At 50.0% G+C, this 15,303-nt stretch overlaps 7 protein-coding genes across 7 annotated transcripts; 3 read left to right on the plus strand and 4 right to left on the minus strand.

Annotated features, from left to right (window-relative positions):
* Positions 1-1,039: 1,039 nt before the first annotated feature.
* Positions 1,040-2,095, plus strand: YALI1_E13472g (uncharacterized protein; the record flags this gene model as incomplete). Its single annotated transcript, XM_503786.3, has 1 exon — positions 1,040-2,095. The coding sequence occupies one exon, from the start codon at positions 1,040-1,042 to the stop codon at positions 2,093-2,095; it is 1,056 nt and encodes a 351-aa protein (XP_503786.1).
* Positions 2,096-2,267: 172 nt separating this feature from the next.
* YALI1_E13495g (uncharacterized protein) lies at positions 2,268-3,323 on the minus strand (the record flags this gene model as incomplete). The annotated part of the gene is made up of 1 exon (XM_503787.2): positions 2,268-3,323. One exon carries the CDS (start codon positions 3,321-3,323, stop codon positions 2,268-2,270), a length of 1,056 nt encoding a protein of 351 aa, XP_503787.2.
* A 925-nt stretch (positions 3,324-4,248) lies between these two features.
* YALI1_E13509g (uncharacterized protein) lies at positions 4,249-4,722 on the minus strand (the record flags this gene model as incomplete). Its single annotated transcript, XM_068282973.1, has 1 exon — positions 4,249-4,722. One exon carries the CDS (start codon positions 4,720-4,722, stop codon positions 4,249-4,251), a length of 474 nt encoding a protein of 157 aa, XP_068139074.1.
* A 512-nt stretch (positions 4,723-5,234) lies between these two features.
* On the plus strand, positions 5,235-7,451 carry YALI1_E13514g (uncharacterized protein; the record flags this gene model as incomplete). The annotated part of the gene is made up of 1 exon (XM_503789.2): positions 5,235-7,451. The coding sequence occupies one exon, from the start codon at positions 5,235-5,237 to the stop codon at positions 7,449-7,451; it is 2,217 nt and encodes a 738-aa protein (XP_503789.1).
* A 500-nt stretch (positions 7,452-7,951) lies between these two features.
* YALI1_E13541g (uncharacterized protein) lies at positions 7,952-9,412 on the plus strand (the record flags this gene model as incomplete). The annotated part of the gene is made up of 1 exon (XM_503790.3): positions 7,952-9,412. One exon carries the CDS (start codon positions 7,952-7,954, stop codon positions 9,410-9,412), a length of 1,461 nt encoding a protein of 486 aa, XP_503790.2.
* Positions 9,413-9,464: 52 nt separating this feature from the next.
* Positions 9,465-11,786, minus strand: YALI1_E13579g (uncharacterized protein; the record flags this gene model as incomplete). The annotated part of the gene is made up of 1 exon (XM_503791.3): positions 9,465-11,786. One exon carries the CDS (start codon positions 11,784-11,786, stop codon positions 9,465-9,467), a length of 2,322 nt encoding a protein of 773 aa, XP_503791.2.
* Positions 11,787-13,558: 1,772 nt separating this feature from the next.
* YALI1_E13611g (uncharacterized protein) lies at positions 13,559-14,980 on the minus strand (the record flags this gene model as incomplete). The annotated part of the gene is made up of 1 exon (XM_503792.3): positions 13,559-14,980. One exon carries the CDS (start codon positions 14,978-14,980, stop codon positions 13,559-13,561), a length of 1,422 nt encoding a protein of 473 aa, XP_503792.3.
* Positions 14,981-15,303: the final 323 nt, after the last annotated feature.

The raw sequence follows: 15,303 nt of genomic DNA on the forward strand, positions 1-15,303 counted from the left end.
AGCCAGAGCACGGGCCAGAGTCACACAAGATGTTGCAGTCGAGATGTGTATAGGACGTAGGCAGTTGAACCTCTTAGCAAGAGGATGTAAACTGACCGAACCTATTATTTAGTTGAGAGGAGTAGGTGAAAATCCGAACCTCTGGGTTAATATATCATGGACCAAAGAGTCCCCACCCAATTTTTCAATTGTAGTGTTATTGTAGCATTTTTGTGTCGTGGTAATTTTTTTTTTTAGTAATTTTTGTAAGTTTTTTTTCTGTGTGTAAGTACATGAGTACGTGCTAGTGATTTAGCTACTGCACTTGACATACGTACTTGTACAGTACTTACGGTATGTACCTCATAATCTCACCACCCAGCTTAGAAAAGTGTGTATATGAATCACCTCAGCTCCAGGAGTCATGAAAAAGCCCCTACTGTACCATCAGATAAGTACATACTCGATTACGTTGTACAATACGCCACAATGATGCAACCCCTTGGCGATGAGCTCATCTCAGGGAACTCTAACAGAAATACTTAACATACGCATATAGGAGTGTCGTGGGTCATTGCATACAAAAAACAAGTACAAATGGGTGTATCCAATGGCTTATCATGGACACTATCACTCCATCATTCTGTCAACCAAGTTTACCCTACCGAGAGAGACATTTCTCGTCGACAGGCAACTAAAATATTTTCTGACGGCTATTGACGCTGACGACATGTCCCAACAGGGTCACGTGAACCGTGCGGCTTTTCTATTGAGGAGATGATGTAGAGAAAGAAAAGTAGGAGGTGGTTGGATTGTGTAGCGGGAGTTGTTGGCCTTGGGACTCGTTTCAATCCGACGGTGTATCACATGACCAGTAAGATTCTGCCATTACATCTGCTTCACGGTCGCCACAACAGTAGCAATTGCTCTTGTCCCAACCTCGTCTTACTCAGTTCTTCACTGAGTAAACTGCAAGCTCAAATCATAATCTCCAGTCGGAAAAACTCAACACATTTACACCACACACTCGCACACACATACACGCAAACGCCTCACTCAGATGCTCAAGCGACAGCTCCATTCCGCCAGCAAACGGTCGGCCACCCGTTTTTCCGACGCACTCAACAAGGGCCCCTCGTTCGATGACTTTCTGACCGGACGAGCAGGAAAGGCAGCAGCCGTTGATCCTGTCCTGGCAGCATCGTCAGACGGAAAACGACTGCCCAAGTGGCTCAAGACAGAAATTCCCAAGGGAAAGAACCTGCACAACATCCGGGAGGACCTGCGAGGTCTGGGTCTGCACACTGTGTGTGAGGAGGCCCGATGTCCTAACATTGGAGAGTGTTGGGGTGGATCGGACAAGAGCAAGGCCACAGCCACCATCATGCTCATGGGAGACACGTGCACTCGAGGCTGTCGATTCTGCTCCGTCAAGACAAACCGAAACCCCGGCCCTCTGGACCCCAACGAGCCCGAAAACACCGCCGTGGCCATCTCCAAGTGGGGTCTGGGCTATGTGGTGCTCACTACTGTGGACAGAGACGACTTGTCCGATGGAGGATCGTGGCATTTTGCAGACACCGTCAAACGAATCAAGGAGAAGGCGCCCCACATTCTGGTCGAGACGCTATCTGGAGACTTCCGAGGCAATCTGGACCACGTTACTACTCTCGCCGAGTCTGGACTCGATGTCTTTGCCCACAACATGGAGACCGTCGAGGCTCTGACCCCCTTTGTGCGAGACCGAAGAGCCACGTTCCAGCAGTCGTTATCCGTGCTCAGACAGGCCAAGGTGGCCGTGCCCGACCTCATCACAAAGACATCTATCATGCTGGGTTTCGGAGAGACCGACGAACAGGTCGAAGACACTCTTATGCAGTTGCGGGGCGTGGGTGTCGACATTGTCACCTTTGGACAGTACATGCGGCCCACAATCCGACATCTGAAGGTGGCTGAATACGTGACACCCGAGAAGTTTGACTACTGGCAGAAGCGGGCCATGGATATGGGTTTCCTTTACTGTGCATCCGGACCTCTAGTGCGATCTTCGTACAAGGCCGGCGAGGTGTTCATTGAAAACGTGTTGAAGAAGCGAAATGCCGCCAAGGCTGTCTAAACTACTCCGGCTTACTCCACCTAACTGACATATATATTTAATCTCCTGAATGATAGAAGAACAAGTTTCATGTAGATCTTCACTCGAAGTACTTGTAGCAGGCAGGCGCAATGTACTTTTACAAGGACTTTACTCCATATATAATGCATGTATTATGAGGTCTATGTGTGTGCTACGTTTTGCTTCGTTTGGGCTGACCTTCGTAGTCCCCCATCTCACTGTCTGCATCACTCTTTGAAGTAGAAAGCACAGGTTTCCGCTTGGCTCGTTTTCGATCACTGAGTTTCACATTCTGAACCGACTTGACGGCGTTGGATAGAGCCTCCAGAACAGTAGTGTCTTTGACATGCAGATTGATGATGTTGGCTACTGCGGCCAGCTCGCAGTATTGTGTATGCAGTTGGTCTCTGAGCGCTTGCCAGTCTCGCTGACCGTCGTCCATGAGATATTCGTCTTCTCGGTCCGATTGCAGGTCCTCCACGTCGCAATTGAGACGGACGTTTTCGCGACGTAGTTCCTCCACTTCTGCCTGCAAGGTCGATTCGGTCTCTTCGAGGCGTTCAGCCCATCTCTGAGTGGACGCGAGTTGGCTCTGGATCTCTCCGTTGGTTTTCTCCAGCTTCTTGATGTCCTTTTGCAGGTTCCCCAGACTGCTCTTGAGTTCTGCGTTTTCCGCCATGATCTTCTTGCGGTTCTCTTTTCGCTGGAACTTTTTGTCGTCAAGAGACCCTCTCAGACGCTTGATTGTATCTCTTCTACGGTCATTGATGGCTCGTAGTCGCGAGGTTTCGTTCTCGTGGGCCAGTTCCATGCTGTTCAGAACCGATGTGACTCTACTGAGCTCCTGCTGCCCAGCAATATGGGTTTGTTGAAGTGCCAGCATCTCTTTCTCGACCTCAGCGATTCTGGCGTCAGCTCTGGCCTTCTCAGACTGCTCCGAGTCGCGAAGAAGCTCGAAACAATACGTTTCTGCATTCTCCTTGAACCGAGCAGCCTCTGCGAAAACAGTCTGGTGAACCTGCTGGCACTCGGGGGAGCTTGGGTCGGACAAGGCCTGGACTAGGCGTTCGAGATGGGCTACCTGCTGGCTCAGCAACTGGTTTTCGTTAGTCAATCGCTCCACAATGCGGAACGGATCGTCTGCCTCGGACGTCGCAGTCACACTGGCAGTCACGTCAGCCGATTCGTCCATTCCATACGGAGGAGGCTGTTCTTCCCAGCCAGTCATGACAGCGATGTCCTAGATTAATCGTTTTCGTTTGTCGTTTGTCGTTTGTCGTTCGGTGGTTTAGTTTAGTCGTTTGGTTGGTCTTCGCAAATCGGCGTTTCTCCGTGATAATTGTTAGATATAGCGTTGTAGACTGTGCGGATCAGTTTTGAACTCATCAGGCTGGTTCTCGATACCTCAAACAGGAGGCTCATCTCGCTCTCAGACGGCAGGACCATAACATGACTGATCAGATGAGCAGGATAAGAGCCACGGGAACCAGCCCTCATTTGCCACCGTCGGGAAAGTCGGGGCAGTGGTCTCCCGGTCACGTGACTGGCGTTGTCATTTGGTATCTAGTTCATGTGTGTGTATATCATACAGTCATGTTTTTTGTTGGTGGTATCTTTTAGCTACATATCTTGAGCACACATGATATTCCCAAGTTGAGTTTGATGGTGAGTTCGATGTGATCTACCATAGTCCACACAGTACATAGAAGAATACCGACACAAGAACAAGTACTCGTAATTCAGTTGAACTTGCGAACATATGGGGGACTTTGACATTACAATGCAACCACAATACTGTATGTACCGGTACTGTAGGAGTACTTATAGTTGTACTTTTTCCCACATCTCTGGTCAAACTTTTTTTTTCTTTTTTTTCTTCTTCATATCATGCCTCTGCTGAACACAACCATAACGATTCCCTACCGCCATACCTCTCCAAAACTCCACCCCAGGGACAGCGGTTGTCGCCCACGAGCACTCGTACATACATTACTCCGAAAATACATCCAGAAGCATCCAGAAACATGTTTTCCACGTTTGAGGGGCTCTTGTAGACGCCATTGCATCTAACCTGCGTGGAGGTTGTGCCAAGGCGAGCCGGTACGAGTACGACACTTGAAGCATACAGTACTGTAAGGATTCAGGACTCGGTGTCAAACTGAAAACGCCCCGGACGCGGTCCATAGATTGCACGGGTCCGCTCTTATCCGCTTTCTCCACCTCCACCCGGCCGGCTTTCTGTACTTGGACGGTAGGTTCAAGTGGTAGCTGTTATTCCTTCCAATAATGGATATTTGGATCCGCAACCTTAAGAGGTTCGCTTCGGAGCGCGAGGTTGTCCAGTATAGTGTATACAGTACGACGATACTCGTGCCTGTATGGTGCGGTGGAGGTTGTTCAAAGGGCAGGTCGAGGGAGATGAGAGTTTTTTCGTCACGTGATGGGGTCACATTGACTGCTCTGGAAATTAATTGCCACCGGGTACGGCGCTCATGTGAGCACTTCTCCCCGCTTAGGACTGCTGCAATTGGGCATACTCCAAGCGAGTAGCTAACAGACACTCTAATACAAGCGGCAGAGCAGCGTGTTTCAGTTTGGGAAGGTCTGAAACCACCGGTTGGGCTCATGACCGCGGATCGCACACAAGGACCAACAGCGGTCAGCAGCCCGCGGAGCCTCGTAACAACGTCTCTGTGTGCACACAAGCGCGTCCGTGCGCGGCCTGTTGTATACGTTCGTGGCGAACTTGCTGCGCGGTTGCTGTTGTCATGCGCGTGGCGGGCTCCGATTACAGCAATGACTGAGGAGTGTGTTTGGGAGATGGGGGCCGTTCAGAGCGGCAAAAGAAGAATATTCTACAGGTTTTAAAGGAAGAAGTCAAAGTAGGACTCAATCTCTCTCTCCTGGGCTCCTCTTCCAGTCATCCTCATCAATCCCCGTGGTTCCATTGGGACATTTTATCCGCCACCCCCCGTCTGGTCTACATACGGCATCAACCTAATAAGCCCAGATATACTGCTTTAACTAGACCCAAGGCACAGCACGCAGCGTAGTAAAGTTTGGATCGCCGTCAGGGCTACCACTTGTTAACGCACTGCTTGTTTTTCTTCTCTTTTCACCAAACTCAACCCATCGCGAAATGTCATATCCCGATCGAAGAGCTTCGTTCGGCTCGTCACCGCGGCAGTCTGCCATCCAGCGGCTCGGAACCCCCGTCCAGGTCGGTTCGCCCAACTCCAACCCAGGCTCGGTGACGGGCTCCTTCAAGGACTCGATGCGAGAGTCCATGAAGCGGTTCGAGGAGCAGGCCGACGCCAACAAAAACGTGGAGGAGGTGACTTTCAACAAGCGAACGCCCGAGGAGCAGCACAAGAACGGCAGCGACTCTTCCAAGGGAGGTCTCAAGGGCCTCATGGACAAGGGCAAGGAAAAGGACGATGCCAGCAACAAGACAGACTCAAATACGAACACAACCACCAAGACCACCCCGTCTAACAGCAGCAAAAACAACAGCAACACCAAAACCAATAACAACAGCAACAGCAATTCGTCCAACGACACCAAAAAGGATCAATCTGCTTCTCCTGCAAACCCCCCCAACCCCGCAGACGCAGACACCCAGTCGATCCACTCTGTGGACATTGACAACCCCAATCCCGAGGTGGTCAAGGCTGTCGGCCGACATCTCGTGTCTGACGACAAGACCAGAAACTACGGAGCCACGGAAAGCGAAAATTTCGACTCCCTCAAACTGCAGGGAGGAGACATCACCCGCCAGCTGTACAAGTGGCAGAAGGAGCACGAGGAGGGCGGACTCAAGCGATCCAAGTCGTTCGATGCCGGCGAGGGAGCCTCCTCCTCTGCGACCCAGGAACTCGGACAGGATATCAACTCTATCAAGGCCCCCGGAGGATTCCGACGAAACTTCATTGCTCAAAAGGTGCAGCAAGAAAACGGCCAGGACAAACCCCCCACCTTCCTCACTCGGAACTTCATTGAGTTCCTGTCTATCTACGGTCATTTTGCCGGCGAGGAGCTCGAGGAGGACGACGATGACGACGATGATGATGACTACGACGGAGACGATGAGGTTGACGAGAACGACTACGACGAAGAAACCCCTCTGCGTCGAAGAGCCCGAAAGCAGCGAGGTGCCAAGCCCGGCCATCCTCCCCAGGGTAATGCATCTGCTACCAAGGCTGTCATGTTGCTGCTCAAGTCCTTTGTGGGAACCGGTGTGCTCTTCCTGCCCAAGGCCTTCTTCAACGGAGGTCTTCTCTTCTCAGCCTGCGTGCTCACCATGGTGGCTGCTCTCTCTTACTGGTGTTTCCTGCTGCTGATCCAATGCCGAATGAAGACTGGCGTGTCGTCCTTTGGTGACATTGGTGGCGCCCTCTACGGCCCCAAGATGCGGTCTCTGATTCTCTTCTCCATTGTTATTTCCCAGATTGGTTTTGCTGCCGCCTACATTGTGTTTACGTCCGAAAACTTGCAGGCCTTCATTCTATCTGTGACCAAGGGAGAGACCTTTGTCAAGATCGAGACTCTCATTTTCCTGCAGCTCATTATTTTCCTGCCTCTGTCCATGATTCGAGACATTGCCAAGCTGTCCGGAACTGCTCTGATAGCTGATCTCTTCATTCTGCTGGGTCTCGTGTACCTGTACTACTGGTCTGGAATGATTGTTGCCACAGAGGGTGTCGCTGATGTCAAGATGTTCAACCCCAACTCCTGGTCGCTGTTCCTCGGTACCGCTATCTTCACCTTTGAAGGAATTGGTCTGATTATCCCCATCCAGGAGTCTATGAAGAAGCCCGAGCAGTTCACCCCCGTCCTTGCTGGAGTGATGGTTGGCATCACTGCCCTGTTTGTGTCCATGGGAGCTATCTGTTACATGGCCTTTGGCTCTGAGGTTAAGACTGTCGTCATTTCCAACCTGCCCCAGGACTCCAAATTTGTCAATGGTGTGCAGATTCTGTACTCTGCTGCCATTCTGCTGTCCACTCCTCTGCAGCTCTTCCCTGCCATCCGAATCATCGAGAATGGTCTCTTCACCCGATCAGGCAAGTACAACTCTACCATCAAGTGGCAGAAGAACATTTTCCGGTTCTTCCTTGTGTTTGTCACCGCCTTTGTTGCATGGGGAGGTGCCGACGATCTCGATCGGTTCGTCGCTCTCACCGGATCGTTTGCATGTGTGCCTCTGGTGTACATTTACCCTCCTCTTTTGCATTACAAGGGTGTTGCTCGAGGCACCACGGCTCGAACCGCCGATGTCTGTATTTTCATCTTTGGTCTGTGTGCCATGGGCTACACCACTGCCAACACAGTTGGTTCTTGGATTGGCGGAAACTAGATGATACCATCCGCTGCCGCTTTTCATCAAGCAGGTGCATAGACTTAAATATTTAGTAAATGCACAGATTATATTGGCCTGTGTAAGAGTGTATATGTGGGGGATGTTCGCATTATCGAGGTCATTGCTCTCCATGCAACGGAAGTCGGAACCAGTCTTACTACCCGTTGAAGATGCACATCTTTGCATTAGTGTGGAAAGGTGCATATAAGCGGAATGTTTCCGCCCATTCATAACAAGTGTTCTATAGATGGGGTAATACAGAGTGAGTTTATGATATGATCTTGACAAGGCATAGAACCGCTCTTCTAGTGAAGTTGACTTCCGACAACATCCATTGCTCGATTCAGGCGAGGGAGACTGTGGTTTCAGTTCAATCAATGCCAATGTAACATAGTGTCCAAAGCGCTTTAGTTTAGCGCGTTCTGGCCTGTGTGATTATATAAGGAGGGAGATGTTCTGATTGTTGTCTACTAACTATCAATTCCGGTCAAGAAATCATGTCTGTCACATCAACTTCTCTCAATGGAACCTTCAACGGTATCTCTGAAGACGGCATCGAGATCTTCAAGGGTATCAAGTACGCAAACATTCCGTATCGATGGGCGTATGCCGAGCGAATCGACGACTACGATAATGGCGTTTTCGACTGCACTCAGGAAGGCATGGCTTGTCCGCAAGTACTTCCTTTCGACTACAACATTGAAAAGGGGCCCAAGGAGATGCCTTTTGATGAGTTTGAATGCTCCAATCTCATGATCACTCGACCCCAAGGCGCTACAAATCTTCCTGTGTTTGTATGGATTCACGGAGGAGGAAATCTGGCTGGAAATGGGTACTGTTCCGATCACAACCCCGTTCCTTTCGTCAAGCACTCCATTGTGGCTGGAAGACCCGTTCTTCATGTGATGATCGAGTACCGTCTCAGTGCCTTTGGGTATCTTGCTGTTCCGGACACAAATGGCAACTGGGTTGGCAATTGGGGTGCCCGAGACCAATACACAGCCTTGCAATGGATCTCCAAACATATCGTGGAGTTTGGAGGCGACCCTTCCCAGATCACCATTGGAGGAGAGTCCGCAGGAAGTATTGGACTTCACGCTCTCATGGTGCACGAGAGTATGAAGCCCAAGGAAGAGTGTATTATCCACAATGTTATCCTCTCGTCAGGGACCATGGATCGAATGGGTACGGGGACAATTTCAGAGGATGCTTTTAAGCCCATCTATGACGGTATCAAAACTCTGGTTGGAGATATCAACACCTGTTCTGCGGACGAGCTGTTGGAGGCTCAAATCAAAGCCGGCCTCGACCTCGGCTTTTACCTTCAAGACGACTTCTTCCCTCCAGACTGGAGAAACGTGCGGTTCAAAGTCTCTCGAGTTTTACTCTCGGACGTGATTGTGGATGGAACCAACTTCAAGAACAAGATCAATCCAGCGGTACGAGTAACTCCAGAGAACGACTTTGACCACAAGGTCTTCAAGCTCTACAACATATCTACCGAAGATACATGGGAGGACTACCACTATAAGATGATGCTATTTAAGGGAGACGAGACCTTTATTCGTGGAAACCAGCAGCTGGAACTTCTGTTTGAGCAGGAAAATATCCCCGTCTGGAGACAGTTGTTCGACCAGATTCATCCAAATGACCCCAGTCGTCTCTGCCACCATGCCGTGGATCTCTATTACATGTGGGACAACTGGGAGATGCCTGAAGATAAACATGCAGTGGCCCGTCAGTACCAGGACACTCTGACCAAGTTTGTTTACGGACAAGACCCCTGGCCGGTCGACAAGCTCCATTATGTCCACGATAACCAGTTTGAGATCCTAGACAAGTCTCAGTTTGGCGACTTCCGCAACGTTCCAGCCCTCAAGTTTCTCTTGGGATTCTCAGCCGAAGAGCTTGGAGAACTCACGAAAAAGTACACTGGAGAGGGTCACTACACGTTGTAGGGTTCATGAGAAGATAAATATATAAATACATTGAGATATTAAATGCGCTAGATTAGAGAGCCTCATACTGCTCGGAGAGAAGCCAAGACGAGTACTCAAAGGGGATTACACCATCCATATCCACAGACACAAGCTGGGGAAAGGTTCTATATACACTTTCCGGAATACCGTAGTTTCCGATGTTATCAATGGGGGCAGCCAGGATTTCAGGCACTTCGGTGTCTCGGGGTGAAATGGCGTTCTTGGCCTCCATCAAGTCGTACCATGTCTTCATTTGCCTGTCAAAGTAAAACAGAAGCAGATGAAGAATGAACTTGAAGTGAAGGACGTGACTACAACAGCCTGCCTGGTCAACCACATCATTCATGTTGCTGATGATCTTCTGAATCAGCTGAAGAGGGTACTCTGTCTCAATCAGATCACCAAATTTGGGGTGCAGTAGGGCACATGATCGAAGCATGAGTGCAGTAGTAGCACAATAAGTCATCCGAGCAAGGTAGAGAGTACTCGACGACAGAATCTGCATTGTGTAGAGCTCCGAGAATCCCTCCAGGGATGTTCGCACCGCATCGGCAGTGGCCATGGCACTATTGATCACTGCGGGGGTCAGTTTGAGATCGAAGATGTTCAGACCAAACTCGGAGAAGGGCGTTCGAGGAACAGTGGGTGACACGTTCGTCAACAGAGATAGTTCATGCAGAGAGATCTTGAGAGAAGATTTGAACAACTCGAGAACGTGATCAATTGGGAACCCTCGCTTGTCAAAGGTGAACACCTCGTCGATTCGACGGTCGAAATGCTTGACCAGCCGCTGAGTACGTTCATCATTGATATCCAGAGGCTTCTTGTAATCCTCACTTCTAAGCATGGCCATCATATCTTCCAACTCCTTGAACACTTTGGCCAGCTTGGCACATCTGATCTCATTAATGGTTGAATCAGGTGTGGAAAAGAGGTCACAGCATTCCTGCAGATAGGCATTCCATGTGATTGTGACAGGTTTCTTCAACAGAGAGGACATATTTACCTGCTGGAAGTAGATGACGAGCCACAGTTTTCGACACTCTCGCGACTTGGGATCCATGACAATGTTGGGTCTCATGATGGATTCATAAGAGTCAAGGGAAGACACTCGCGTGAAGGGGCCGTCGTTGATACCAATATCATTGGCGATTGAAACGGCCATGGAGATGAGCAGGTGGTACTTTTGGTTGAACGCAAGCTCGCAGTTGTTGTACCAGATCATCATGAGAGCCAGACACTGCACCAGCTCGAACGATTTGGTTCCTACAACCATGATTTCTGAGGTAATACTTTTGTAGCATTCCACATTGATTTCGATGGATGTGTTTTGGAATTTGGGTCCGAGAATAGCGTTGGAAGACGAGTTCATGATAGCCAAGAATAGAAACGGCTTAGTTGATCTAAGCTCGTCTACCGAACAGTCATCTGGAATCACCACAATACCATACAGGCACTGCAAAACGGATCTGTACTGTTGCAGTCTCATATCCGCCTCCTCTTGGGTAATGACTCCTCTCGCAATGATATCATTATGAGGTCCTAACTGACCGCAGTATGCATGAGTAGTGCTGTGGATGAGCTCTGTTCTCTTTGCACTTAGCTGAACCAGAGCGTTCCATGTCGCCAGCGTCTTCTGCTTCTCGTCCACGCCATCGATTCCGGTCTGGAGGTTTCGGGGATTGTTACCTGACGAGTTCTGGACTTCTCTGAACAGTCGGTCTGCAGCTGCTGGGAGTCTTGGTTGCAGGTCTTTGTTTCGGACTGAGAAGGACGATGCTGAGGTCGGGGTTCCAGAGCTTTCTGGCGTTCGTTCCGACTGCGTTGTGGGAGACGGGTTCAACATGCCTGCAATTCCATTGATCGGCATCTGAGGGGGGATGCCACCGTTAGGAGGCGTTTGTCCGTGCATCTGCGGCGATTGCATGTGGCCATGGCCCTGGCCTATAGACATGATATGGCCCATGGGTCCTGGTTGCGGCAGAGACTGCGGAGGTAACTGATGCTGTTGTGGCTGCGTCTGCTGTTGCTGTTGCTGTTGCTGTGGTTGTGGCTGTGGTTGTAAGGGTTGGTGGATCATGGGCTGACCTTGGGGAGCGCCTGCAGCCGCGGCTGAGGCTTCGGAGACCTGAAGGCCTCGGCTGAGCATCTCCAGCTTCTCCTCGAGCTCCGCAATCTTGCTGCGCGTCTTGGGTCGCCGCTTTCGTCGCGCATTATTCACCACACACTCCTTGTTGAACCTCGCGCATCGGGCACAAGGCCCACCTGGATCTGCCGAGTCGCTGGGCAGACACTTGACCTTGAGGGCCCTGCAGTTTTCGCAGGCCCGCGGACGGCGCAATTTTTCGTCCATGGCGGCGTCGGGGGGTATAATGGCTGAAGTCGGGTCGGTTTTTCTGTTGGACTCGATGAGTAATCTTATACCCTCTGGAAAGTGCCTTCCCCACCTTCAAATAGTTGCAATGGAAGCGAGCCAAAGTTTACCTGACATGCAGAAAAAAAGCGACAGAACAATACCAGCCCGTCAACTAAGGTTCCCCTATGTGATGCAACAGGCTGGACCTGGCGGATCGATAGCACACCCGGGACTCTGTAGATGCACGACCGGGTCTCCTCGGAGAATGGGTTCTTGTAAATGCGAAAAACACGCTGGAAAAAGCTCGTTATCTCCACGGAGTCGCCCTCCTGCTGGAATACGTCATGTCCGAAACGTGCAAAAAATAGGCTTTTACAATCATAACTCCAGAATCGTCAGTGTGAGACTTAATCGTACATATTCTTACGTAGGGGACCCAGAGGCAACGGCGGTAGCTCAGATCGGAGTTTGGCTGCTTCTCCGAGACATGCATCGTGGCCAAACTCCCTAAGAAGGCTCTCTTGCACCCTTTCCACCCACCGGCCCACGCCCAAGATAACCTTGGAGAAGCCTGCCTCCCACAGTCGGCATCTATTATAAAACCGAGTCCGGTGCTTTGTACTTGTACTTGGACTAATTAACACAAACAAGCCTTGCGGGTAGTTGTAATTGTACCGTGCCAATAGACACTTTGTATGGCACAGACACATATTTCTTCTATGCATTGACTGACAGCGAAGCTGCACCTATGGTTGTGGTGCCAGGGCATTGCCGGCTTGGATCTGACACTTGGCAACCTTGGCGGCCGTGTCCTATAATATATTGTCTTTTGTCTCTGTCGCACAAGACAAGACATGCGTTCTAGACACGGTAGCAAAGTCGGTTTTAATTGTACATGCCGCTGGTGGTCCCGATACATGAACACTCGTACTTCTTGTACGTCATTCCACGCACACCCTCCAAGAACAAAGCGGCCTAGACTTTGAACCCCTCCACGCTAACCAAACCTACCTAAGGCTTATGCCACCCAACCTCCAATTGCGTATCCCTCGCTTGCTAACTCCCGTAATTAAATGGCGGGACTCTTGGTGGAGACAAAAGACCCGTCTTTGCTTCTTTTCTTTTCCACCCAGCAAGCCTGCGGGTTTGGGTAGCTGAATACAATACCAGCTGCCCAACGGCCGTTGAAGCGTGTTCTTATTTCGGCTTGCAAACTAACAGGCTTGCCTTCCTTGTCCACCAGCCGCTCGATGGACGCCGTTACTTGCATGTCTCACACGACTAATCTTAGCTGCGAGCCCACCGTTCCATTTTGACACTGTCTCACAGCCATAGCCAGAAATGCTCGTACCTTGTCCCCTTGTGTGGAGACACATGCCCATCTTCCCAACACTTGCCGCTCTTCATTTTGTATTAGGTATTAGATATTGGGGCGACCGCGTGGTAAATCGTTGCAATGAGCCAAAGTTGAAGACATCTTGCTTCTCTTCACACGCCCATCTACGCAGGTAATTCATTTATAGCTACCCCAAATTCCTCGACGACGAGTTCGTAGGATGTACTCCCAGTCCAGTACAGTAGGTACCATTTGGTGGCTTGTCCGCTCCTGTTAGTGAACCCCAAGTGCAGGTACAATGTAGTCCACATCTTCAACTAGGTATATTCATTGTTGTTGTCGCTTGTGATCCCTTCAAGTATATCTGAAAGCTAGGCCACTGTATGTACTGTTGGAAGACTGTTCGTTAGAGCATCGTCACTCATCCAACGGCTCATTTCGAGACTGGAGAAAGTCCCAGCACAGACCAACTCTTGCTTGCATCGTTTCCACCAACGTGTCCACGTGCGACCTGGACTCCTTGTCGTGCAAGAACATCAGCCCGCTTGTTTCCCTTACTATCACCATGAGCCTGGACCTTCTTCAGCGCAATTCCACGCTTGACAAGCCTGTCCATGATTTTTATACAATCCTGGATCAAATCCACGTTCTCCACAGGCTTGCCCTCACTGGTTTTCCATCCGTTCTTCTTCCAGTCATGTCGCCACTTGGTGAGACAATTGATGGCATACGAGGAGTCAGACATGATCTCGTAAGAGTGACCATTGTCTTTTTTCTCAATCACTTGATATGCCTTCATTATGGCCTGCAGCTCAGCCCGTTGGCTAGTATGAACCGTTCCCATAACCGAGGCAGCAACATTCCATGGGTTGTTTTCTCCGAAATACAGACCATACCCAGCCTTTGCATCTGGACCATTGTTGGAACACGCTCCATCGACAAGCACCTGGTAGACTGTGTTCCCTTGTTTGTTCACGTAGGAAATGTCCTCGCTAAACGCCTTGTGGTTTTGATCATAACCGGCTTTTCGCACTTTCTCGGTAGCTTCATCCCAAGACGCAGCTTTCACCACACCCTTGGACCCACCGTAGTACATCACGGCTGCCTCTCGGGTGTCGAAAATGAAACAATCCACTATGTAGAACGATTGCTTAGGTTCGGCGCTGTCCCCTCCTTTAATATTGTCTCGAGCCAGTTGTAGAGCTTGCTTGTGAGACTTGACCCTATCCTGTGCTTCAAGGAGGGCCTTGGTCAGAGATTTGACATCAGCCTGAGCCGAAAGCAGCTCGTTAGTCGCTGTCTCAATGTCGGTTTCAGCCTCGGGTTTTCCTTTTGCCTTGGTCTTGGCTTTTGCTCCGGTTTTAGTTTCAGGCTGGACACCAGATTGCGTCTTATGATTGACTTGAGATTGGACCGCAGTCTTGGGCCGATCTTTACTTTTGGACTGATCTCGAGTTTTGGGCTGATCCTGAAACTTGAGCTTTGACTGAGTTTGAGACTGATCTCGAGTCTTGGACTGTGTCTTAGTCTTGGCCTCTGGCTGGGACTTGGCGTCTGGCCGACTCTTGGATTGGTTTTGAGCTTTGGTCTGTATCTTGGTCTGTTCCTTCATCTTGGTTTGTTCCTTCACCTTGGTCTGTTCTTTCACCTTGGGTTGAGTCTTTAGTTGCTTCTGATGCTTGGATTGTGTTTCGGATTCTGATTTGGTCGCATGGAGGTAGTCGGTAGCATCCTGAAGCACATTGAATCCCTTCCAGTCAGAACGACTGTACCCTCGGACTTGTTTTTGAGCGTCCGCATAGTCGTAAATACCTGGTTTGTGCCCAGCTCTGACCGCGTAGAACTTTTTAGGCATGTCGATTCAAAGGCTGATAGATTTGACCTGGCGCTTTCCGTATAGTCTCTTCCGAGAGTGCTCGTACTGTACTCGTACTTGTATTTGTAGCTGGTCTAAATCAATTAAAATTTCAGCTCCCACCCTGCCTCTGCGCGTTGCATCCAGCATGCGGGACAGGTCGCGTGTGTGCAATTTGGCGATAATAAAGAACTCGTCATATTACGAGTACGAATACGAGTACGAGTACGAGTACGAATGCTTGCACTTGAAATTAATGGAATGATGCGACAAAAAAACAACAACAGAAGAAGAAGAAAAAATCCTCAGAAAGATGATATTAC

Source organism: Yarrowia lipolytica, chromosome 1E, assembly GCF_001761485.1.
Source record: "Yarrowia lipolytica chromosome 1E, complete sequence".
Lineage (NCBI taxonomy): Eukaryota > Fungi > Ascomycota > Dipodascomycetes > Dipodascales > Yarrowia > Yarrowia lipolytica.